We start from the raw sequence: 27,508 nt of genomic DNA, 5'->3' as shown, positions 1-27,508 counted from the left end.
GTGAAGACTTTTTTTTTTCCTCACAGCTGTGTCTGAAATTAAAGGAAGCCAATTATGTGCTATTCGTGTTTTTTTAAAAGGTTAATGTGCTGCTGCAGTTGAAACCCTCCCTGCATTCTGCTGTTTTGTTTTGAAGAGATTTAGGAAAACTTTCTTTCATTCTCTGTTCAAGCCCTCTGAGGTCTTTTTGAACAAACACACTGTAATCCCCTCGCAAAACCCTACATGAACCTGCTGTTTTGATGTAAACAAAATGATTCATGAGTTATTGCCTGTTTGAGTATGGGCTGCAGTGTTGTTCCAAGCAGTGGGAGGTTTAGTAATAGACTGGAGGGATACAACAGCAGTCAGAAACTCTGCCTAAATTCTCCAGGGATGGCTAAGGAAGACAGTTCAGTTTGGGTCCTGAGTACCTTACAGCTTACCTGACCTCTGTCACAACTGCTTCTGTCTGATATTCTATAATTAGAGGGTTCACTGAGGCAGCCAGCAGACAGCCACTGGTCTAGTGCAAGTCACGAAACACTCAAGGCTGCATTTGGTTAAAAGCTTCCAAACATGACTTGAGAGGTAACGAGGGGTAACCAAGTTGTGTAACAGGTGTCGACAGGAGGCAGTGAGTGCTGTGATGATGCTGTAATAATGGTGCTGGCTGGTCCTTTTAGGCAAGGAACAGGCAAGTCTTTGAAGCTGGAATAGAAATACTCCACTCTGTAAAGTTATCTTTTTTTTTTTTTTTCTAAGTTATAAAAGCTTTTCTTATTTTAGAACAAAATGACAAGAATGGAACAATAATGTGGGAAAAGTTTGGGCACTTGAGCTGTTATGATTTTTATCCATTACATGGTAGTATCAGGGAGGTGTCTCATTTGTCCCAAATTTGTTTTGCAGACAGAAAATGAGTCCAAATGCGCAGCCATAAAAAAACTATTTTCAGCCACAGGAAAAAAACAAGGAGCCCTGCAACAGATGGCACAGTCCTGATAGAGTCCCCATCTCAACATCATAGAGTCAGTCTGGGATTACATAAAGAGACAGCAATCCACAGAGGAGCTGTGGCAAGTTTTCCAATCTCTCTTGAAAACTGGTCTGAGGAGAACCAGTGCTGTTTTAAAGGAAATAGGTTTGATGTATTTTTCTCTATATACTGCGCTTTATAGGAACGTAACTAATAAATCAAAACTAACCAAGCATCCGCACTTTACTTTCAGAGCAGTTTTTGTGAAACTATTTGTTATACAGGTATTTATAACAGATATCAGATGCCAGTTTCATGTGCAATCTGCTCATTGAATGGACACTATCAGTAATCAGTTCCATACAAATTGTCCGCAGCAGGTGGTAGTGATGGCTAACCAAGTTAGGTGTAGGCACCAAAAGCACTTGGTTAGGGTTTGCAGAAGAACATGGAAAAGATTTTCAGAAAACTTGACCTCTGACCTTTACCTTTAGGCTGAGATGAAGTTAAATATCCTAGGTCACATCGTTCTTAAGTTACTGCCAGTGTTAAAGCTTTTGTGGAGGAGATGCTGCTGATGCCAATAGCCTGACTTTTTCTTTGAAACAGCCAAAACTACAGTTGCTAGCTTAGCATGATATTTACTGCAAAAAGCTACAGATCCTTCTATAACATATGGTAGGGCTCCAACTGGCCACATGTCTGGGACTGATTACATGTAGTAACATCTAAATTGCCTGGTCTCAAGCAACCCTGTCAAATAGTTCTCATGATTATATTCAAAGGAATAGTTGCTGAAAATGACCAAAAAATAATGTACTCCAAGACATCTGAACATGAAACAAATACATGTAATATCAAAGTATAATCTTTCCTTGTTATGATTGTAGAAAATGTAGCAGTTACTATTTCTTCAGGCCATATTTCCCATGTATATCGTGTAGTTTCTACCAGACAAGGTTTGTCAAAGAAAGAAAAAAAGGTGGGGAATAATAGACATGGATATTTGGAAACACAAAGTCAGAAAAAAAAAAATCTGAGCTAACTCTATAATAGAGTCTGGGGTCATGATGTCAACAACTGTAGCTACTTGGCAGCATAGCTAGAATCAGAGATAATCTTTATGTTTTCAAAAACAAAAACAGCTTCTCAAATGGGACAGTGAACCATCGTTACACCTCAGACACACTGTAGTCGTTGTGGCTACAGCTGACTGAGGCTACAAGCTCCTGAACCTGCTACTGCACTACAACAGGAAGTGCTGTAATGAAATATTGTGTCATAATAAAAAATATAAAACTTCTTCATGTTTGAATAACTTATTTTTAGTGCAACTATAAGAAAGAATGTGTAAAGATAGTATTATAATACAATAAATACCAAGTAAACTTAATGTTTTACAGTATAAGTGTGTGTGCAGTGCTATGAGATGTAAATATATACACTGAAATCTAAAATTGAAAAAAAGTTGTACCTAAATATTAAGTAAAATAAACTGTATACAAAGTGTCTTTTCAGGGCAAAAGATGCAGAAATTTCTGCATGTGTCACAGAGCCATGGCTCAGTGGCTCAGTGGCTGAGCGTGCCTGCCTGAGTCCTACACATGTGAAGCCAAGCTTGAAGACATTTATAATTCTTAGCTTGACTGATTTGTAGGTGCTCACCAAAAATGGTTTTTGAGAAGATGCTGGGGACCGTGAGCATCATAACTGCTAAAAATAAAGGGGCCGTTCTTTGTGTCCGTATGGATCAGCCCCTCCTAATAGCACTCCTTTGCCTCATTGTTCAGCTTCTCTCTGTTTAGTATTGAGCTGCTGATCTTCTCACGGGTCATTTGGGTGTTTTTTCAGTCTTCATTTCATTCTTCATGAGGCGACCAGCGAGGAGCAGCAAGGATGCAAGGCACAAGGCCCAGACCCAGGTCCAGCCATACATACAAACACGCACGCACACATATATGCACAGATACTCACACACTCACCCACCCAAATACACTCACAAAGACTGTGACAAATACACAAAGACACACATTCATCCATATCTACCCATCCTCTGAAGTTGGGGCAAGTGGAAACCTCCCCACAGGGCTAACAGCGACCCCAAGATGCCACCAGCCCACTCCCCAAAGAACCATCTGACCCCACCCCGGACGAGGTGTGAGATCGGGGTGTGGGATGACCCACCCACCTCTCCCCCTCCCCAACTTGTAAGTGTTTTGATAAGTGTATGTATTTATGTTTTGTGAATTTGAGGTGTATAGGGTGCAGTTAAAATTGAGGGGACAGTTGTGCCCCAAGCACCCAACTGCTGGTCAGTTGGCCCAAAAAAAAAAACCCCTCCATGTCTAAAGTGCAAATAAAATTTGGGGACAGACAGTAGTGAGGATCTGAGTGAGGCCACCTCAGCAGCCCCATATGACCAGGAAGAAAAAGGGCAACCTGGAAGAAGAGAGCCATCTGTCCACTGGCTCAGTAGACACCCCGACCTCCCACACCCCAGCACAGGGCAGGGGGAGGTGGGCCCAGGGCCGCAGTGACAGCATCACGGAGCACCGCAGCACCTGAGACCGGCGCCACCGCAGAGGTTAGCCTGCTCAACACTAGACGTCCGTTCACTTGACAATAGACCCAAACAAGAGACAGGACAAACTGGCCTGAGTTGGAAACACGGTGCCCTGTCCACCCCAACCACCCCACTGACCTCTCCTTCAAGGTCAATAGATTGATCTGAAGGTCAAAGTGATTATAATGTTATATAGAGCTATTTAGAACTATGTTTCTTACTGCCATTGTTTGTATTGACAACATATAGGCATATAGGGAATGATATATTGGGATTCTAAATATTTTGGATCTCTGACCTCTTCTTCAAGGTCAAATAAGGTCAAAATTTCATAAAATGTCTTTTATCTTTAAAAATATGCTTAAAATTCTGCTGCCTTTGTTGGTATTGGCATCGGGGATTCTAAATATCACATTATAGTTTACATCCAAATATCTTTATTTGACCTCTGACCTCACTTTTACATTTCAGATCTGCCTTTCTTTCAAGTTGACCCCAAAAGGTTAACATGAAAGCATTGTCAAGAGAAAGAGAATGAGTGGCCTAGAAATATACTGTAGTATAATTTTCTTTAATAAGAAACTCAAGTTATTCATGTCCAGCTTTTTACAAATCAATGCTATTATCCATTATCTACTCCTACATAATGTTTATATACAAAATACAAAACTATTCCCTTAAAAGTAAATACTGCTACACTGCTGTCATAGTATTAGCTCTCAAACAGGCCACAGTATTAAGTACATGTATAGACTAGGGGTGTCGCAGTACTTGAATTTCAAAATCACAAGGAAAATACTCATTACTTGATACCATTTTTTAAGAGGAGGAAGAAAACAAATGGCAAAAAAAAAATAATTAAGAGGCAATACAATAATAAACAATATAAACAATAACATTAATGACAACACTGTTTTTGAGTTGTGTGACTTAGTGCCAAAAAACTAGAGCAACATAACTGCAAAGTGTATATTGCAAATATTTTAAAATTCACTATGTAGTGAGACTATATTTTTAGGCTGGGTGAGGTACTGTAGTACTGTGAGTCTGGTGACTTGGCACTGCTGATCAAATAAAGTTGGTAAGGTGGGCAACCATTGTCTAATTACTGGTTGACTTGTCTCAGCTTCAATTTGGGATGTTAAGAGAACTCTAACATGTTTTAGACACAAATAATTACGTTTTACAGATTAGAAGGACTGATAACTTTTGCTGCCTAGCTCCCACATTACTGTTTTTATTATTATTATTATTATTATGATTATATTATGATGATAACTGTTTAATACTTAATTGTTGCTAAAACGGGAGGTTTACTGACCTCTTGAAGTTCCTCGTCAAGTGTTGCTCACTGTGACATCACATCATGCTCATGTGTTCAGCTGGTAGCGAGGGAGTGCTGTGTGCCTGCCTGTCTGCAGCACCCAGCAGTGCTAAAACTGGAGGAGGCAAAGATGGGATTGTGCTTGGTATAAGTATTAGTATAAGTGCTGTTTCATGAGTATGGAGTCCAGTAGTAATTTGTAGCACTGATTTATGAATGTTGTTTTATTTAATTGATTTTTTTTTTCACACCTAAAAAATAGTGCTGGTAAGAAGGTACTTCTGTTATTCTTGATGATATTATATTTAATGCTAATTTAAAAACAAACAAACAAAAAAGCAAACATACTCAAAAGAAAATTTACTTACAGACAAAACTAAACAGCCCTGTCTATATTCTGTCATCTACAACAACTGAACTCTTAAAAAAAAAAAAAAAAAAAACTGTTTAAATGTCTAGATGTCTAAAAAACCCACCACACCCATACAGTTCAATTTAATTTTATTCAATTTTATTTGTATACCGTTGAATCACAACAAACAAGGCACTTTGTATTGTAGGTAAAGACCCTACAATAATTACACAGAAAACCCAACAGTCAACATGACTCCCTATGAGCAGCATTTGGTGGCAGTGGGAAGGAAAAACTCCGGGCAGAACCAGGGTCAGGAAGGGGCAGTCATCTGCCACGACCGGCAGAGGTGGGAAGTAACGAAGTGTGGAAGTTAACCTTGCGTGGAAAAACGAACGGGAAACTTCTCACTTTAAGACTCCGTGAGTCGTGTTTATTAACACCGGAAAAGAGCTAGCCAAACAAACACCAACAGCAAAAACAACGTCATCGGGACTCTTAAAGAGACCGCGACCATTACATGAATCACAACATTAAAGACGGTGAACAAACAACCTAACCATAACCATAACCATAACCGGACATGTATACAAAAGTGAATTATGCCATCAGTGTTGATAGCACTACACATGCCCCCCCAGAATTCACTACAACAGAAAACCTGAAGAAGAAAACATCAACGGCGTGGTGGGCGAAGCAAACGCCCGGCACGGCTCCGCCGAACGGGAGGAGGCAGAACCGCGTCCTCAGTGGCCGGCTGAGGGGCTCTGCTGCGGCATGGTTGAGGGGCAGGCGGAACGGGAAAAGGGGGCCTAGTCAGGGGCCGACCTCGTTTTGGGGGCAGCGCCAACTCGACCGGCCCAGCCGGATCTAGGTGAGCTGGTTTAAGGCGGTCCACGGATATAGTCTCCGCTTTGCCCCCCACGTCCACCACAAAGTGCTTGGCTCCAGTGCCCATGACACGGAAGGGGCCCTCATAAGGCGGCCGGAGGGGTCCGCGGCGACCATCTACTCGAATGAAAACGTAGCCCGTAGACTGCAGGCCCCTGGGGACGTGAGAGTTCGGCAAACCATGGCAGGAAGTAGGAAGTGGAGCAAACCGTCTGGCATTGTCCAACAGGCTGGAGCGCTGGAGTGCAGCTGATCAAGGGGTCGTGGTGCTGGGGACGAAATCCCCAGGGACCCGCAGCGGCTGGCCATAGACCAGCTCCGCGGAGGAGGCCTGGAGGTCTTCCTTAGGTGCTGTCCGGATGCCCAGCATGACCCATGGGAGTTTGTCCGCCCAGGAACTGCCCGTCAGGCTGGCCCGCAAGGAGGCTTTCATCGACCTGTGAAAACGTTCACAGAGGCCATTACTCTGGGGGTGGTAGGCCGTGGTGCGGTGGAGTTTAACCCCCAAGCTCGCTGCAACAGCGTTCCAAAGTTCAGAGGTAAACTGAACGCCACGGTCTGAGGAAATGTCTGAAGGGGTGCCAAAACGGGACACCCAGGTGCCAATAAATGCCCGTGCCACATCCGCTGATGTTATGGATGAGAGAGGAACAGCCTCCGCCCACCGTGTGGTCCTGTCGACCATAGTGAGCACATGGGTGTAACCCTGCGAGGGTGGAAGTGGGCCGACTAGGTCGATGTTGACGTGGTCGAATCGCCGTTCCGGCACTCGAAACTGTTCCAGTGGCGCTTTAGTGTGGCGGTGTACTTTGGCACGTTGGCATGCCACACAGGTGTTTGCCCAGTCCCTCACGTCCTTTTTAAGTCCATGCCACACAAACTTGGCTGCCACCAGCCGTTGTGAGGCCTTGGTTCCAGGATGCGAGAGGCCGTGGATGGCATCAAAAACGGGTTGCCTCCATTTCGCAGGCACCACAGGCCTAGGAGGGCCCATGGAGATGTCGCAAAGCAGAGTGGTGCCAGCCTCGTCGAATGTCACATCTTGTAGGCGCAGCCCAGTATTGGATGAACGGCAAGCCTGCACTTCCGTGTCTGTGGCCTGGTCAGCTGCCATGCTGCCATAGTCCAAACCGAGGTGCACCGCCCCTGCGATAGCACGGGAGAGGCAGTCTGCGACATGGTTGTTCTTTCTGGAAAGGTGTGCAATGTCCGTTGTGAATTCCGAAATGTAAGTCAGCTGCCGTTGCTGCCTGCCGGACCATGGCTGAGTGACTTTGGACATGGCGAACGTCAGAGGCTTGTGGTCCACAAAAACGGTGAACTGGCGTCCCTCCAGCAGCAAACGAAAGTGTCGGATGGCGAGGTATACACCAAGGAGCTCCAGGTCGAAGGTGCTATACTTCCGTTCGCTGGGGCGCAATTGCCTGCTGAAAAAGGCAAGGGGCTGCCAAGCATCACCCACCCACTGTTCGTAAACCGCACCGACTGCGTGTTCCGAGGCATCCGTGGTAAGTGCGATTGGGGCGGAGGAGGCTGGATGGGCCAACATGGCGGCCTTAGCCAAGGCTGACTTAGCGTCGACAAAAGCCTTGTCTCTTTCCGGGCTCCAGCCCACAGGCTGTCTGGGTGTGCTGCCTTTCAGGGCCTCGTATAAGGGTCGCATGGTTTGGGCGGCCCCAGGGAGAAAACGGTGGTAGAAATTAACCATGCCTAGAAACTCCTGCAGGGCTTTGACAGTGACTGGGTGTGGAAAAGTGGTGATGGCCTCGACTTTTGACGGAAGAGGAATGACCCCATCCTTCGTGACTCTGTGCCCCAGAAAGTCTATAGTGGACAGGCCAAACTCGCACTTGGCTGGATTGATGATGAGCCCGTGCTCGGTCAGCCGCTCGAACAACGTGCGAAGGTGCACAAGGTGCTCTGAAGGTGATGAACTGGCCACCAGGATGTCATCCAGGTACACAAACAGGAAAGGGAGATCTCGTAGCACAGAGTCCATGAGCCGCTGGAAAGTCTGAGCAGCATTCTTGAGGCCAAATGGTGTGCGCAGGAACTCAAATAATCCAAACGGTGTGATTACAGCTGTTTTTGGGATGTCGAGAGGGTGTACGGGCACCTGATGGTATCCTCTGATCAGGTCCACCTTTGAAAAAATGACCGTACCGGCCAGGTGCGCTGAAAAATCCTGGATGTGTGGCACTGGGTAGCGGTCAGGCGTTGTCGCGTCGTTGAGCCGTCGGTAGTCCCCGCAAGGACGCCAGCCCCCTCCGGGTTTAGGGACAAGGGGAAGGGGGAAGGCCCAAGGGCTGTTGGAGCGTCGAACAATCCCCATACGCTCCATGGACTCGAACTCCGCCTTGGCCACGGCAAGCTTGCTTGGCTCGAGGCGCCGAGCACGAGCGTATACAGGCGGGCCAGTGGTGTCAATGTGATGCTCGACACCGTGCTTGGCTGTGGAAGAGGAGAAGGTGGGCTGTGTGAGTGCTGGAAACTCAGCAAGCAGATGCTGGAAACTGTCCGTGACAGAGAGCAGGCTGGAGAGGTGTACTGCGTCAGAGGCTCCGAGCGTGCATGCATAAGAGCAGAAGGTAACGGCGTTGATCAAGCGCTGATTTTTAACGTCCACCAACAGCCCATATGCACACAAAAAATCTGCCCCTAAGAGGGGAACAGCGACTTTGGCAGTCACAAAGTCCCAGCCAAAGCGTTGCCCCCCAAAACACAGTTCAACATGTCTTGTGCCGTACGTACGGATGGGGCTGCCATTAGCGGCTTCCATGGGGGGGCCGTGGGTGTCAGCTACAACGTCCACTTGTGAAGCAGGCAGGAGACTGCGCTGCGCCCCTGTGTCGCAGAGGAAACGCCGGCCGGAAATGGAGTCGTGGATGAAGGGCAGCCTGCCGACGTGGCCGACGCTCACGGCCACTAACGAGCGCCGGCCTTGGCGTTTCCCACCCCGCTGAAGCTGCAGGGAGAGCGGCATCGTTTGGCCTTGGAGCCAAACCTGGCATGGTAGTAGCACAAACCGGAAGACGGCTGCCGACACGGGGCTGCTGCTGCGACGAGCGTGTGATCATTCCGTACTTCGGAGAAATCACCGGCAGGGAGGGAGGCAGCCGCGCAAGGCTGCTGACTAGCCAGGAAGCACTTGTCGGCTTCCGCAGCCAGTTCTCTGCAATCAGTGCTGACAGTGTTGGCTAAAGCGGCTCTCACGTAGGCAGGCAGTTGGCGCAGGAAAAGGTGTACAAAAAGGAAATCCGGCTTATTGTCACCGAGCAGAGCGAGCATGCGGTCCATGAGCTCCGAGGGCGTGCTGTCACCAAGCCCTTGAAGAGAAAAAAGCCTATTGGCCCTCTCGGCGTCGGACAGTCCGAATGTTTGCAGTAAGTATTCCTTCAGAGTTTCATACTTTCTTGTTGGAGGAGGGTGAGTAAGAAGGCTCACCACTCTCGATGCCGTAGAACTGCCCAGGGCCGATACCACGTAGTAGTATTTAGTTTCGTCGGCGGTTATCTGGCGCAAGGCAAACTGTGCCTCAGTCTGAGCAAACCAAGCTGAAGCAGACGATTCCCAGAATTCGGGTAGCTTGAGAGACACAGCGTTGGCGGTCATGGTGATCTGGATACGTCCAGTAACAAACGTCGGGGTCACCAGTGTGGAAGTTAACCTTGCGTGGAAAAACGAACGGGAAACTTCTCACTTTAAGACTCCGTGAGTCGTGTTTATTAACACCGGAAAAGAGCTAGCCAAACAAACACCAACAGCAAAAACAACGTCATCGGGACTCTTAAAGAGACCACGACCATTACATGAATCACAACATTAAAGACGGTGAACAAACAACCTAACCATAACCATAACCATAACCGGACATGTATACAAAAGTGAATTATGCCATCAGTGTTGATAGCACTACAGAAGTACAAATACTTCGTTACTGTACTTAAGTAGATTTTTCAGGTATCTGTACTTTACTTAAGTATCTATTTTTCTGACTACTTTTTACTTTTACTCCCTACATTTTTACACAAGTATCTGTACTTTCTACTTCTTACATTTTCAAACAGACTCGTTACTTTTTAACACGTCAGAGAGAAGTTTGCATTTCCGGTCAGTGCACCGTCAAACATCAAACGATCTGAGCCTAAATGGAGGAATAATAACACATAAGAGACAATCGTACAAAGGGATTAAATACGCAAACCCATATAAGTAATGTATCATTTATAGCGCTATAATCGGGCCGGACCGAGTCCGTAAGTTGCGCTGCGGCACATAAACAGCTTAATTAGCGCTTCTGAAGAGGAGCGAGCACGAAGGGAGTAACGTGTGGCAGGTAAATGCAACGTTTCTAAATGCTCAACAAATATCAGCAAACACACAAAGTGTGTGCAGTTTGTCACACAGTGTGTCTGCTAGCTAAAAGAAGAGCTGCTGTATTTCAGGGAGAGCAAAGAGAGAGAAGTTCACTCAGAGATGGAGAAAGAGGACAGGAGAGGAAGAAGAGAGGTTAGAATTAAAGGTAAGGACTGGAAAATAACCTGAAGTATGCTGACTTTGTGTAATTCAAAGATTGTATGAAAATACTGCAGTTTAGTGTGTAATAAATAGGTTAGCTTGTTGTACTGTATTTACAGTAAAGCTCTGTGTTGGACTGGAGCACAGTGTTTGTGTTCATGGTCAGAGTTACAGGTTACATCAGTGCAGCAGAGATGAGTTTGAATCAAAGCTGCTGATGCTGAGATCACTGAATCCAACATTTCTACAGCCTGTATGCTGTCAGTGTAGGGGATGGAGATCAGCTCAGATAGCTGTGAAATACTGGGTTACATCTTTGTGACTTCAGTTCATCCACACAGAGCAGTAAACCTCAGAGCAGCAGCAGCAGGTCAGCTGATCACAGCCTGCACACCAACATCATTTACTGCAGCTCACAATAGAAAGCTGTGATTCTATCCCCATGCAGAGCCACTACAGCTGATCTTAGGGTTCCTCCACCTTCTGAATCCCACTGTAACCCCTGAGTATCCTCATGTTGGTGTTTAGGTGGAGGCACAGTCACCCTCTACTATGGAGGACACAGAGAATAGAGCTGTGTTTAAATTCCCTTTCACAGTTTGTGTCCTACATAACAGTTTCAAGCTGAGTGCATTCATTAGGATTAAAATTTAGATTGGAATAACATTTGTATTCTCATGTAATATTATTTTATGTTATTACAATAATATATAATGAGGTTCGGTTTGTTTTACACAAAAATAGCAGGTAGAAACATCCTCCAAAGAATTACTTTTACTTTCTTACTTTGAGTACATTTCAGAGCCTGTACTTTTTTACTTTTACTTAAGTAGAGAAGTTGAACCAGTACTTCGACTTTTACTAAAGTATTTTTTTAACATAAGTACTTGTACTTCTACTTAAGTACAGAATGTCAGTACTTTTGCCACCTCTGACGACCGGTTGGGGCTGAGGGGAGAAAGAGACAGGACAAAAGACATGCTGTGGAAGAGAGACAGAGATTAATAACAAATAATGATTAAATGCAGAGTGGGATATAAACAGAGTAAATAAGGTGAAAGAAAAGAAACATTATGTGAACCCCCCAGCAGACTAGGCCTATAGCAGCATAATTAAGGGGTGGTTCAGGGTCACCTGATCCAGCCCTAACTATAAGCTTTATCATAAAGGAAAGTTTTAAGCCTAATCTTAAAAATAGAGAGGGTGTCTGTCTCCCGAATCCAAGCTGGGAGCTGGTTCCACAGAAGAGGGGCCTGAAAGCTGAAGGCTCTGCCTCCCATTCTACTCTTAAGTATCCAAGAAACCACAAGTAAGCCAGCAGTCTGAGAGGGAAGTGCTGTATTGGAGTGATATGGTACTAAAAGGTCTCTAAGATAAGATTTGGCCTGATTATTCAAGACCTTGTATGTGAGGAGAAGGATTTTAAATTCTATTCTAGATTTAACAGGGAGCCAATGAAGAGAAGCCAATATGGGAGAAATCTGCTCTCTCTTTCTAGTCCCTGTCAGTACTCTAGCTGCAGCATTTTGGATCAGCTGAAGGCTTTTCAGGGAGCTTTTAGGACAGCCTGATAGTAATTACAATAGTCCACCCTAGAAGTAATAAATGCATGGATTAGCTTTTCAGCATCACTCTGAGAAAGGATGTTTCTAATTTTAGAAATATTGCGCAAATGCAAAAAAGTGGTCCTTTATATTTGTTTAATATATGCATTGAAGGACATATCCTGGTCAAAAATGACTCCAAGATTTCTCACAGTGCTACTGGAGGCCATGTTTCTAAGATTTGTGGGGCCGAGCGCAAGAACTTCAGTTTCATCTGAATTTAGAGGCAGGAAATTAGAGGTCATCCAGGCCTTTATGTCTTTAAGACATTCCTGCAGTTTAACTAACAGTTATTAACAGAGACATTAGCTAGACCAAAATAGATATTGTACCACACTGTAATATTGTAAAGCTTTTTATTTTGTTTAGTTTAGTTTTTTTTTTTTTTTTCCTGTAAGGTTGGGCATTTATTTTAATATGGGAGGATATGGGGACAGACTCATTTTTGAGACCAACCTCAAGTGACCATGAGTAATTGCTTTTAGGCTTAATGTTTCAGTCCCAGAGGTTTCCACTTGTATTAACATGCTGCTCTGTAGCCTATGAAGATATCCGATGCATTATAATAACCCTAATGTAAAAATAGGAAATTTATCATATTTGTTTCTCACAAACTGGCCCAACAAGTTAGCTCCTTTGCGTACAGTCTATATGGCACACTACTGTAGCTGACTCTGCCAGATTTATTACAGCTACAGCTAATCTGAAAGAAAAGATACTTATATTGTACATTTTACTTTTTTTTTTCTTTTTTTGGGGGGGTGGGGGGGGTAGACAAATGGGATGTTGTTTTGGCAGATAATGCTCCGTAAACACACAGGGATGAGAATGCTTTCAAGCTAATTTATCATGTGGATAAAATGAAAAACCAACTCTGCAGGTAGGGCTTAAAACAAATGGTGCCAGATCACATCATTAAGAAATTTATAGTCAATAATACTGAGAACAAATATACGCTTTGTGGATAGTTTGTTTACTATCTAACTGTACTAATGGCTGGGCTTGTGAGGAAGGGAGCCATCCATTGTTGGTATAAAATGCTGTAAATGGGACTGATAAGGCACCCTTTTTTATTTATTTTTGATGTAACTTCCATTTGTGCACTTTACCCATAGGACTCATTTATAGATCCTTGAGTCTTGGACAGAATTATTTTTTTTTTCCTTTTAAAACTCTGTTTATTGGTTTGACTTTTGCCTCTATCTCCTGTCTTGTAGGTTATTTTTTTCAAACCAACATTAGAAGTCCAGGGAAGCATTGTGCGGCTGTTTGTGGTCCTGAAATAGTGGGTTAATCGATACTTTCGAAGAAGATTTTCTCCCTTCAACCACATGTTCTTAGCAGTGTGTTCTCTAGAAGCAGTTACACGTCAAGAACAATCTCCTTTTTCTGGCCTACAAATGCATATCTAATTAGGCCAGCTGCCTTTCCAGTGTAAACTTGTCTCTTTTATAAATTCTAAAATTAGTTTTAATGCTAAAATGTTTATACATTATTATATTGTATAACTCAAAATTCCAAAGTTGGAATGCTGTGTAATATGTAAATAAAAACAGAATTATTTGGGTTTTACATAGCGTCTCAATAATAATTCTGCAATAATATTTAAAGAACAATGTAGCTACTGTGACCCATTAGCTTTGAAGCCTTGAGCTGAACATTTTTGCTGTCACCATCTTGCTGTTTTGAACCCGGAAGCAATGGATGGATCTGACTGTGAAACCGAGGGACACTGCATAATTTTCAAAATGAATATCATGTTGTATCAAATAAGATTTGAAACTTCTTACTATGACTATACATTTGTCAGTGAAGTGTTTACTGTGATCACTAGAGAAGCTTGTTTCCACCACTAAAAAAAAAGAAAAAAGAAAATCGCCATCTGTAACTCAAAATTTCGAATTATTAACTCCAAATTTTGAGTTATTTTCTTGAAATTTCGAGTGGTTTACTTTGAGTAACTAAGTCTAAATTTTGAGAAAACAACTCGAAATATTGAGAAAAGAACCCGAAATTTCTTTTCTCAAAAGAATTTCGAGAAAAGAAAAAATTTCTCGAAAAAATTTTGAGAAATTTTTTCTCGAAATTTCGAGAAAAGAACCCGAAATTTTGAGTTAATAAGTTGAAATTTCAAGTTATGTATCTCAAATTTTTGCATTAATAACTCAAAATTTCAGCTTAGCGCTGTCAATCAGGAAGTTCTGTGATCTGTGCATCATTTCCTCATTAACCGAAAGCAGAAAGCTGAAGGTATCAGCTGTCGAACAGATCGACATGAAAACACTGATTCCTTACCTTTTATGCAGCTGTTTTTTGCTAGAAGACATTTTGACCGTTGATGGTAAAAAACATGCCAACAATTTGTTCACATTTGCTAGAAAGTGCTAGCTCACTGATACTGTCACTACCCCATTTTGAGTGTGCATGGCAGCAACTGCTTCGGTGTAACAAGGAAATGACCTCTTTCTTGGCGCTTCCTGATTGGTAGCGCTAAGCCGAAATTTCAAGTTATTAACATAAAAATTTGAGATACGTAACTCAAAATTTTGACTTACTGACTCGAAATTTCAAGAAAACAACTCAAAATTTCAAGAAAGTAACTCAAGTTTTGGATGGCGATTTTATTTTATTTTTTTTAGTGGTGGAAACAAGCTTCCATAGATTACAGATCAAAGGGAACCGAGGGCCTTTTTCCCATAGTCTCATATATATATCCAGATTTCTTTTTGCAACCAGCAGAGCTGCCCTCAGATTTGAAAGAATGCAAATGGCCCGAATGTAAAAGAATCAATTTTCTCCTACGTTACTGCCTCACCCACTTATTGTATAAACTCAAAGATTTACAAGGATCTGTTTTATTAAATATGAGAAAATGTCCAACTTGAAACAAGGCTAGGGTGTTTGGGATTATTGGTTCCTTTAACTCTACATTGCCCAGGGGAGGGTGGGATGGCTCACTGATCAGCTCACTGATGTGGTGGTAATGCAGTATGGATTTTTTTTTTGTCCCTGGTTATGTCAGATGTGCACTCAGCCACGCTCTCAGCTTCTTCCACAGAGGTGTAGTTAATTTTTCTAATCTGAGTTTAAATCTCCATTGTGCAAGAAAATATATAAAATGTCCTCAAATTTTCCAAATGAGTCCAGTTTTCTGATTTTCTGGCAGACTTTAACAGTTACTGAATAAAATTAAACTAACCACAGACAACCTTCTATAGAGCTTTTTTTCCATGGTCATCTTGGGGTTTTGAAACTGGACATAATGTGTCAATAGGTGGGTGTGACAGGTGAAACTGCTTGTCTATTGGCTAACAACATGTGATTTACAAGTCATTAGCCAATCAGCATCTCTTGGACAATTCTCTTTTAGAATGACTATAAATAATAAAATGGACTTAACGTTTTATTTGGTATGACCTGAAGCTAGTGACAGCCTATAAACTCATGTGGATAGTGTTTACTGATGTCACAAAGAAAAGGTGCCAAGTGCCATTTTCCCATAGACTTCTATACAACCTGGTGTTTTCCTTCAACCACAGGAGTCGCCCTCTGATGGTCATTACAATAATCCAGGTTAAAGGCACTTTCACACTGACCTCACTTTTCAGACCTGGATGCTATGTCCATGGAGCTACTGTGTACTTAGTTGACTAAACAACAAAACGAAAAAAGTTGGAATCTGGAAAGTTTAGCAAAATGAATGGGATTGGTCTTCTGAATACATGACATTTATACCAAGTGCAGCAACATATTTCTTTTAAAACCACAAATATCAACATGGTGCTAAAGAAAATCACCACTACCAAATCATTGCATTTTATCTTACAGGGGTCAGGAATATCTCTTTTACACTGGCACTCTATGCAAGACTTAGTGAGATATTTCAGCATTGACCAAAGTTTTAAACCACCTAACAATATCCTCTCTAAAGCAACACTGCTAGCACAGATAAAACTGTTTCACTGTGGTGTGCTCAAATGCTGGTGTCCACCTCCTGAGATTCTTTTTTTTATTTTAGATATCCGTGTTTGCGTTGTGTGTAGACCCAATTCATCATAACTGACAGGGCCCCAGACTTCCCTACTCTGTAACTAGTTTACAATTGCCTGCAGTAGATGGCCCGCATTGCTCACAATACACAGGAAGCATAGCATTCCCACAGGCACTGTGTAAGCCACTGTGGCTTAAAGCAGTACTTTCACTGGCTTAGTCAACATCTCCCTGCCTGCCCTTCTGATCATTTGTTGGGGCTAAGTCAGGACTTCTTGTGTTCTGGCCTCCTCCTCATTTTGCTTTCTTTTTGAATTGTTTAAATGATCTCTTATCAGCTTAATAGATTGCTTTGCCCATTGCTTTGCCCATCGGCAACCACACTGATGATGAAAGTGCAGGTAGGGAGTGACCATCTAAGCCAGTTAAAAGTACTTCTTTCAACCACAATGGCTGGTGCCATAGCTACTAGCACCAAGGGCCATCAAAACAGCATAATAATCATGATGCACTCATACAAATGCAATCACACAGTTTGTACAATTACCACTCTGCATTTAATCATTAGTTATTATTAATCTCTGGCTCTCTTCCACAGTGTGTCTTTTGTCCTGTCTCACTCCCTTCACCCCCAACCAATCACAGCAGATGGCTGCCCCTCCCTGAGCCTGGTTCTGCTGGAGGTTTGTACCTATTAAAAGGGAGTTTTTCCTTCCCACTGTCACCAAGTGCTTGCTCATAGGGGGTTGTCTGATTGTAGGGTCTTTACCTTATAGTGCAAAGTGCTTTGGGATGACTGTTGTGATTTGGTGCTATACAGTATGAATAAAATTAAAACTGAAACTCACATTTGGGGTTTCTCTTCTTCTAACAAACTCTTTAGTGTCTCTGCTTGCTGTCTACTTGTTCTGCAGCTTTGAAGGATGCATGCAACAGTACTGTGCAGGTTTAACATTTGGTAAAGTACAGTGGGAGGAGGCTACACGGGTCCTCCTGGCACAAACATAAGCCAGGATGAAAACTCCCACATGAATGACATCAGCTTTCCAAATGCACACTTTCATTAAATTTTCAAGAGAGTGTAAAATTGCTCATAAGACACTTTCAACAACTTTTTGCCACAAGCATTAGAAATATTGTTTTCAATAATTTGACAGAAAGCAAAATGAACAGTTTGTCCCTTTCAATTTCTTTCTGGATCATTCCCAGAGCAAGCACTGAGACATCTCTTTCTTGGGTTCTTGGAGCAGCTGTGCACTCTGTTAGTGGATTCTCTGATAGTGGCTATTGGTGCATGGCAGTTTCTGTAATTAATTGATTTTCCTGAGACAAAATGCTGACAATGTGAATGAGGAACAGAAGGTAAAGATACAAAAGCCTATTCATGTTTTTTTCTCATCAATGAGAAGTAATTTCCTCTCAAACATTTGAAGAGTGATTGGGTTTCACAGCTGTCCAGTGGGAAACCTCATTGATCCACACTCATCAGACAAACATAGGAGTACTGGAATGCCTCCAATGATGGTCCACCACAACCATATTAAGACCACAAAAGGACTGAGAATGAAGGAGTGAGAAGGGCTCAAAAAGGAATTGACACATAATAAAAGAATGAACTTTCTCATACTTAAGCTTCCTTTTCTTCGGAAGAAGAAGACAATGTAGATGTAAATCATATCACTGAATGAAACGCGCATATAATAGCTCTTTAAAGATGTGAGGTGGAGTGTTGTTGTTGTAGAAACACAAGAATCAATATATGAATACATTTAGGAAAAACTTGAACTCCTACAGTTATTTAAACCCCTGGCTCTGCTATGCTGTTGGGGTTGGGTTTTGTTCCCTTAGAGGCAAGGGTCACTGGATATCGATACAAAATTTTCCTGACTGATGAATTTTGATGAATATGATGAAACATTTCTATCTTGGTCGGAGTGGACTCTTCGAGGATGACAATGCACCCATCCATAGGGCACAAGGGGTCACTGGATTGTTGGATGAGTGTGAAATGATGTGAATCATAAGTTATGGCCTTCACAGTCACTGGATCTCAATGCAATTGAACACCTTTGGAAGATTTTAGACTGACATGCTAGACAGCTCTCTCTACCACCTTCATCACAACACCAAATGAGGGCAATATTTTGATAGAGTGGACCCCCCCCCTCCCCCCTCCCAATCCCTCCAATTTAAATTTGTTTTTTGGTGCATGGATGTGCACTGACATAGTAGCTACTGGTACTGACCTCACAGGAAATTGAAGTTAAACTCTTGTTGATTACCTTGCTACTGTGCCCTCAGTGTGGAATAGGATTTCCCCCATAATCAGCATTCATTATTACATAGCAGAATGTGAAGCAGCTACATGTGACCACTGCACAAATTGCAGCATTTTAAAGAAACTAAATCTGTAAACAAAAGAATTTGGTGCATACTCTTGGGGCAGGATACATTACCTTAGCAGCCTAGCAGATTCAGCTTTATTGTTACAGCACAGATTTTAAAAAGTAAAAAGTGGGTGAAAAACTTTTTTGTTGCAGAGCTCCAGATTAGCAGATCATGATAAAAAGAAGCACAATAACCATGTTTTAGATATGTGCAAACCCCAAACCATATGTCTGGTAATAAAATAATAATAAAGAAATAAAGAAACAGGTCACAATTTGTTCAGTAACCTGATAGTGGTTGGAAAATAGCTCTTTTGCATCCTGCTCTTGTGACTGAGGATGCATTTATAGTGTTTTCCAGGCCGGGAGTTCTTCCAGGCCTGGAACAGGTTGATGTTAGGGTGGTGAGTGTCTTTGATGATCTGTTGGACTCGGGCAGTGCATCAGTGCTCTTATATGTCCCAGAGGAATGGAAACTCACCTCCCACGATGTGCTCTGTCTCCCTCACCACGCTCTGAAGTACGGTGCAGCTTCCATACCAGACGATACAGCAGCACAGCAAGATACTTTCAGTGGAGCTGCTGTAGAAAGACTTGAGAATGCTGGGACTCACACCGAATTTCTTCAAACACCGTTGGCTATACAGGTGTTGCTGTGCCTTCCTCACCACATTATTAGTGTGTGTGGACCGTCTGAGGTCCTCTGTGATGATCACACAGAGGAACCTAAACTTGCTGACCTGCTCATCTGGGGTTCCATTGATTAAATGGGGGGATGCTCGCTCCTTGTCTGTCTGAAATACATGATCAGGTCCTTAGTCTTGCTGACATTGAGGGCAAAGCTGTTATTCTGACATCATTGTGTCAGATGGCTGCTCCATCCATCCATCCATCCATCCATCCATCAGCATGAATTTTATGGTTTATTTTTATTTAGATTTTTCTTTACATGTTTCTATGATGTAGTGAAAAGTAAATGGTCAAAAGTGATTTTTTTTAAATAGATTTTTCTACAATCTGCAACAAAAATTGAAATTTGAAAGGCAATCAAGGGACTAAGAAAAAAGTAAACAAACAGACTTATCACAATTTTACAGCCATTGTGAAAATAATACATTTTGTGTGTTGTACCAACTTTTATGCAATTTGATTTGGCGTGAAGATCAAAAATATATTTTTGAGCAGAGGAACAAACTGTTTGAACATGACAACACTGCCTGGTTCTGCCAATGAACAAACCCTGTTATTTTAGTCTGTTTACTGTTAAATTTGGGAGAAAATTAGAATTTCAAATATTCAAATTTCCATCCTTCTTCTTTCTTCAGTTTCAAATATTCCCTGCTGCTCTCCCGAGTATGGCATTTTCAAAGAGTAAAAGATTTTGAATAGAACCACTTCAGAGTCTAAATTTCAGACTAGAGTTTTATATAAAGCTAGAACACTGTTTGTACTCATTTGAACTAAAAGTTAAAAGGTTTTTTTTTTATGCAGATGCAACATAAAACATAGGTGATCAAACCAGCTCAGATTTTAATGATAAGTGCAGAGTGAATATTCATGCACCCTGCCTGCTTTTCAAGCTCTGTTTGTTTTCTTTTTAAAGAAGCAGCAGAGCTCAGGTTGCTGTATCTTTGCCAGGAGACCAGACAGGCAAGACAGATATACTGCATTCACACAGACTTGCTCTCACCACCCTGGCCAGGGAGGATGAGTTTGCCCTTGTAAAGAGATGCATACACATGGATCTCCCTCTGTCTGTTGGAGTAAGGCATTAGGCCCTGTCACTGCTCCTACTATACATGCTTCACTAGATTTATTTTGTAGCTATTACTCCTCTGCAGCATTCTTTAAAAATAAAAATTGCAATATCACAGGAGGTTTTCCCTTCACCTCCTACTTCCTCCTCTTTTGTGTTATTACCCTTGACTTCTACAGTTTAATCTTTAAGAATAATCATTTTCAGATGAACTAATCTGTCCTCCCAAATCCTGTGTTTCTCTTGTCGTGGCTGTGCTATCAGATCCTGCGGGATTGATGGGCTGCTGGTAAGAAGACTCCTGCTTCAACCTCAGTAAACCGAGCACTAGTTATCAGTTCAGTCCAGTATCAGGGATCGGAAGAGTGCGCCTCATTTGATGGCCTTCACCTATTTTTAATGGGTGCTCTAACCTAAGCCAGTGCTTTGAAACAAGAGTGAGCACTGTAAAGAGTAGCTATATAAGAGAGTTGTTCTGTAAGTTTTTCTTTCTTTTTCTTTTTTTTTTGAACAGTCTGACTTTTTCAAATAAGCTCCAGCAAATATTGATGCAACGTGGTCCATTAATTCAGCTTAGTGCAATATCTCTCAGCCTTTCCCTGTAAAAGTATATTTTAAAAGGAAATTGCCATATTAGAAAACGGAGGCGATTAACAGGGCAGTGTATAAGTACATGATAGTGATTACCAAGATATTTATCATCTGTGCAAGCATGAGTTTTATCACTGGCAGATCAAAAAGGGAAGTTTTTATTGCAGTTTTGGCTTTTAAATAGGTCAGGTAACAGTGGTTCAGGCATGAATAGGATTTCTCCTTGTAATATAGCAGTGAGGATACACTGCAGGGGCATCTGATTTTCCATATATAGATCCTGTTCATGACACTCTGTATCCTGATAGGCCTTGTAGCAACTTGGAATCTCTGATAAGAGACTGAAAATATAAAATGAAAAGCTAACATTCTGACCAACCTCAGATGAAACTTGATTATCTTGCATTGGTGTTAGATGTCAAAGTCTTAGATGTACGTATTGGGCGAAAAGCGAACGGTCGGTTCTTGTGGTGAACTTGTTGGATTTGAGAGAAAATGCAAAGACCAGAGCAACCTGGACGAGGTTTGCCGTGGTTATTGTCTTGCGTATGTATGTGGTCGCCGGCTTCACCACTAAGCCACCCAGGCGCCCCGTTGCCTTTCCAAGCAAAGTCCCACATGCTATATATATGCTTTGGCACATATGTGTTTTATCATTGCAAGTTTGGTCCCATTTTTTTTATTTATTTCTGTTTTAATTGGTACTGAAAAATTTCTTTAAAAGCATAAAATCTAACTTGCTTATTCACGTTGGTTCTTAAGTTTTTTTGTTTGTTTGTTTGTTTTTTAGAGCAGGCTAAATAGCATCATGACATATTGACTTATTGCTAAAAAGTTTATCGCTCAGTCTGCAAATGAAGTTGCTGACTTTTGGCCTCACAAATGTCAAAAGATGGCATATGATTTGAGAAGTTAAAGAGTCAATGATAGCATAACATATTTATTGAAACAAATTTGCACTATATTGAGCTTTTATTTAATTCAAGATTTAAAAAAAAAAAAGAGTTGCAACGTTAGATATCCAAGTTGATCGACAGTGAGAGTCTGTGGAGACAATCAAAAAAACCAAGAATTATATTTAGATCTTAATATTTTCTTTTTTTTCTCCTGCAGAGTCGGAAACATGCCAACAAAGTGCGGCTGTATTACATGCTACATCCCGTGGATGGAGGCTGCCCTGCCAAGAAGCTCAGATCAGACAATGTGAGTCCCTGTGTGAATTCTCTTCATCCTGCTGTGTATTTGCCCACAGTCTCGGTAATCACTGAGAAACACACACACACCTCAGCCCCAGTCCACACCTGCTGGTCTCATATGGAAACATTTAATGAATTTTTCTGCTTTTCAGAACAACCCCCGTGTGATGTGTTGGCCCCTCATGTTTGAGAATAGGTGACTGATAAACAGCAGTTCCACGTTGCTATACCAGTGAACAATGCGATTGTAATGGCTCTGCTAGCGATGCCAGGGGATGCCAACCTTTTGTCAAACACAAAGACACATTGTTTGGTATCCGGCCCTTGCAGCCCTTGCTGTCATGTAAATTTGAAGCATGCGATGTGTCTGATGGACACAATTACATGTGCAGAAGTGACTTTTGTTCCTCTTTGTCTCCACTGGGGGAAGGGCGAAAAACATGGTTGTTACATCCTCTTTGCAGCACTGCCTACACTCAGATAAGCATCACAATGTTGAGATTTCATGGTGGGTGTTGAGATTTGATGTTAGCGTCATGGTGAAAGGGGCACTTCCGATCCAAATTCCTTTCAAGTGGAGTTTAAAGTTAGAGTGTGCTTGTGGAAGAGGCTGTAGTGGAGGGGCTTGAATGATGAGACGAGAAGAGGTCTCTGCTTTGATTACTGAGGGTTTGCCAGCTATCAGTAAAGAAATCTGGGTTTCTGAACCAGATAAGAACATGTCAAGGGATGCCGTTGCTTTCTCATGCTGCCTCAGCTCATCATCCAGTCCTGCTGCTCATTTCTCGTTCAGCTTTTCCCTGCTAACCCATCGCTTCCCACTCTGCCTCTGTCTTATTTTGTTCTCTTGTCGTCATCTGTCTGGTTTCCCCTGTCACACGCCTGCATTCAGTTCTTGTGCTTTCTTTTTCTCTAGTTTTCTATAAATTCCTTTCGTCTACTTTTCCCAACCATCCCTTTCCTGTTCCCTTTCATTTTTTTTTAAATTCATCTTTCATCTTCTTTCATTTCTTTATCTTACATCAACTTTTTGGTCCTATCCTGTGTGTTCTTCTACTTTTCGTTTCTTACCTATACTCACCTTACGATTTTTGGTTTTGATGCATTTCATATGCTTTATTTGTATTCATCTTCCTTCCTTCCTTTTTTTTAAAAATTTCTCTTCTTTTTCACTATATTTCATTAATTTCTTTCTCTTCAGTCCCCCCACCCTCCAGAAAATGACTTTGTATGTAATGTTTCTGTGATAACATTTTAGTTTTAGTTCTTTTGTGAGTCTTTCTCCTGTCTGGATTGTGCTGGTACTTTTATCACTCAGACTGAAACCATGTGGGATCAGAGACACTTGACTGGAACATGGAACCTTCCTTTTTGTTTTCCAGTAGCTTCTTGTCAGACAACCAAAGTGCAATCTTTGACCATATGACACTTTACATCATACTCCACCTGTTTCTATATGGGTCATATTACTGTAATATCAAACTAGGAAAATATATAGATATTAAAACACATCCCCCTAATTTGGTAAGTGTAACATACATGTAATTGCAGTGTTGCTGGCTTCTGTCTATAGTGACCTTTAGTGGACTGAAGCATCCTCTGTTTATCTGTATCAAAGTGGGACTAAAATCGTAAACTGATTCATTTTCATTTTTATTTAGTACATTTGTTACACAAGTTTTTTTTTTTTGTTTTACAGTTGCCACAGTTAATTTTGCTGCCATTATCTTTATGCTTTTCATGCTTAAGAAAAATAGTGTTCAGTCCTATTCAGTTGTAGTGTGTAATAAGAGTTCAGGTTGTACTTCTTCTGATGTGAAAAGTGTTTTCATTAACATTTCAGTTGCCTCAGGTGGCACCTAATGAGAGTAGAACCAAATAGGAAGCATCTGATTAATATAATAAAACCTGTTGCAGCTAAACAACCAGGTAATGCCCTGTGGAATTAGTGGAGATCCAAGCTGAGGTGAATAGAGAGCGAATATTGAACAAAAACGTATTAGATTAGTAGTAAAATAATTTAAAAGCAAGCAAAAATGTCTGTAGTTACTAATTAATATAGTTCAGTCGTTACTACTACAGACAAAAGAAGATTATTACTTCCATATGTTGTATGATTCTGTTTTGGTTTCTCCCACCTTTTAGTGCATACACAGAAAAATAGGGATGGAAAGAGCAGCAACAAACCCTCTCATACAGAACAGACTACCAAAGATAGCAGACACGTCACTGGTTAAAGTTATCAGCTGAGTCATCAGGTGATGTTTGCCAGAACTGAGACTGGCTGATCCGCTGGGATAATGGTCAACCATGCTCAACTAAAGAGTATGATTCAGCAAGAACCTGAGGGCCGCCAGCACCCTGTTTACTGCCTGCCCTCTCTGGCTCCAGAGTCAACTATCTTCTTGTCCAATTCCACCTCTGACAGTTTCCTCTATTGCTTTCAAGACGGCTCTCAATGAGAAAGAAAGGCTTTCCATGATGTGGAGACTTACTGTCATCAAACTTTCAGTTTTTTCTTCTGCTAGACCTCCTCCTACCATTGTGTTTCTCAGCTGCCTATCTGTGACTCATCGGCCATTGAGATTGACCTGCAGGCCAAATCAAAGCTGTTAGCATTTTGTGTATGGCTGTCAGTTAGAGTTTGTGTCTTCTTTGTAATGACTTTGTCACCACCCATGACCAGGAAATGACTTCCACGTGGGTCCTGTTGTTTTCCCAGAATATCTTTCCATATTGTTGCGTTACCAAGGAAGGGGAGTTAAAATCAAACAGGCTTCACAAGTTTTTCTGCTGTGTTGACATTGATGGCTGATGTAAGCGAAAGTCTTCTTTGTATGAGGGAAGGTTGTGTGTTTTTCTTTGTTTTTTCCCAATCTGTGATCTAGTGTGCTGAGCTGAGTGTTGTGAGATATCTTGTGAGTTAGTGGATCCTGGTCTGATGTAGAAGAGTAAGGGGCAGGATGCAGACGAGCAAAGGAGGGATGAGGCTTTGTTCAGTTTTCATAGATACAGATATATCCATATTAAACAAAGCAAAGGTACTGTACAGAGCCTGAAGAAATTACTTGGATTAAAAAAAAAGAAGACATATCTGTAAACTGAATGAATAGACTTGAGGTTTAAGGGGTTTAATTGATGCTTGCAGAGGAACTTTGGACTGTTGTTGCCTACCTTAGATTAAAACTTTTCAAAATGCTTCTCTGTGCTTACGCAAATGGATTTCTGGGTTCCAGGCAGAAAAGTAATTTTCAAATTTCATTTTTGTGACTGTAGTAGCACAGTGAAAAACTTAAAAAACAAAACAAAACAGTCTTTAGGCATCAATCGAATTCAAATTCACAATACAGTAGGCTACATTCCAGGTGGCACCCCCTGCTGACAGTGACTTTATTGCTTGTAACAAGATGACATCCACAAGGAAAGCAACCTTCAAATGTGTCTATAGAGACAAGCTCTCTTCCCATCAGCATTTTATATATCAACTAATAGCCGCATGAACCTTTGCAGAATGGGGACAGAAAGATCTCTAGGTCATGTGGTTTGATACAGAATCCCTTAATTAGTCTAGAGTGAGAGCCAAGGGAAACATTTGGACCTGACAGAACAACTCCTCTGAGCCTCACTGTGACTCAAATTAAATCAACCTCAGGGTTAATATCTGTTCCAGGAGAAAGAGCTACTGTTTTACTGGTAGTTAGGGATTGGGATGATGGGGGGTGGGGGGGTATTGTCTGCACTCTTATGATCATCCCAAATATGTTTGGACCATGTTTGAATCAGTGTTACCCCAAATATTTTACACCGCATTCATTAACTTTTGAAATCACATAGTTGACGCTACTCTGTTTATACTCCACTCTACATTTAATCATTTGTTATTATTAATCTCTGGCTCTCTTCCACAGCATGTCTTTTGTCCCGTCTCTCTCCTCAGCCCTAACTGGTTGCAGCAGATGACTGCTCCTCTCTGAGCCTGGTTAAAAGGGAGTTTTTCCTTCCCACCATTCCCCAAATTGCTTGCTCATAGGGGTTTTGTTTTGATTGTTGGGGTTTTCTGTGTAAGTATTGTAGGGTCTTTACCTTACAATATAAAGCGCAATTTCAGTCATGAAGGGTTTTTTCTTCCCTTTATAAGCGTAAGGATATTAGTCATTTAATCATTTTGTCCTCAATGATGTAGGACAAATTAACATAATATTTCTACAATACAGAGTTGCTAAACTGATGAGTTATTTCAGACGTTCATGGCTCTGCACATCCCTTGATGTCAAGGTGGAAACTCCAGATTTATACTTCGAGGTCAAAATTCAAGAGTTCAGAACAACGCCATGTGGTGATTACAGTCAGTAATTAGAAGGATACAGTCTAACTATAACATTGGTTGTTTAGCATATCCTCTATAATAATAATAATAATAATATAAAGAAGTCCAAGATACATGCCCCTCTACATTAAAATTTAAGGAGTTTACAGTTCCAGTCACAAAGATTTATTTTGCGTGTGAGGCTGAAACACTCATGACACTGGATGATTCTGCTAAATTCAAGAATATGTTCAGTGGCCGTGTTTCTAATGTCCAAGGCCAGAAATTAAAAAGATTTCTTTCTTCAGTGTCTGTTCATAGTAACTCCATTATTGTAAAGACTGGACAACAATTGTGGTATTGGCAAATAAACCAGGGTGAAATGTGTGGGTAATGTGTTGATATTACTCTAGTATGGGGTTAATAATAAAAAAAAAGTCAACCAAATAATTAGATGACCTCCTGACGCATAAAATATAACTCATTTCAATCTCCACTACTAAGCACATGCAAAATACATCCTTCATTAGTGTTAATTGCCGACACTGAACATACATTGTTGGGGTGGCTGTAACTCAGTAGGTAGAGCAGGTCACCTACTGATTGGAAGGTCAGTGGTTCAATTCCTGGCTACTGCAGGCTGCATGCCAATGTATCCTTTGGCAAGATACTTAACCCCAAGTTGCTCTCCGACCGTTCCGTTGGAGTATGAACGTGAGTGAATGTTAGATGATTAAAGCACTTAGCTTAATTCATTAATCATGGAAGTGCTTGTATGAATGCGTGTGCATGGGGTAAATGTGAACGTGTTGTGTAAGCGCTTTGAGTGCTCATATCTGAGTAGAAAAGCGCTATATAAGAACTAGTCCATTTACCATTTTACCATTTACACACTGGGCTGCTTAATAAAGGTAAAGAGAAGGAAACATTAAGCTCTACAGACCCTTGTTAATTCATTTAGAAATGGATTTGTGTCAAAAATTGATCCACTGGGCAATTTTAGCACTGCTTTGTTCATAATTGCATCAGATATATTTCCTGGCTTCAAGTCCATTTCAATGATTCCAGTCTT

At 41.7% G+C, this 27,508-nt stretch overlaps 1 protein-coding gene across 1 annotated transcript in view; it reads left to right on the top strand.

The window, feature by feature from the left end:
- LOC115786213 (zinc finger matrin-type protein 4-like) overlaps positions 1 to 27,508 on the top strand; it is a 120,988-nt gene that overhangs the window by 40,259 nt on the left and 53,221 nt on the right. The window contains exon 3 of the mRNA XM_030738269.1: positions 22,048 to 22,137. Within this exon, the coding sequence (XP_030594129.1) occupies positions 22,048 to 22,137 (90 nt within the window). The remainder of the gene's footprint in view (positions 1 to 22,047; positions 22,138 to 27,508) is intronic.

Source organism: Archocentrus centrarchus, chromosome 9, assembly GCF_007364275.1.
Source record: "Archocentrus centrarchus isolate MPI-CPG fArcCen1 chromosome 9, fArcCen1, whole genome shotgun sequence".
In the NCBI taxonomy this organism is placed as follows: domain Eukaryota; kingdom Metazoa; phylum Chordata; class Actinopteri; order Cichliformes; family Cichlidae; genus Archocentrus; species Archocentrus centrarchus.
Note: the sequence above shows the minus strand (reverse complement) of the source record. Positions and strands in the feature narration are given on the sequence as shown.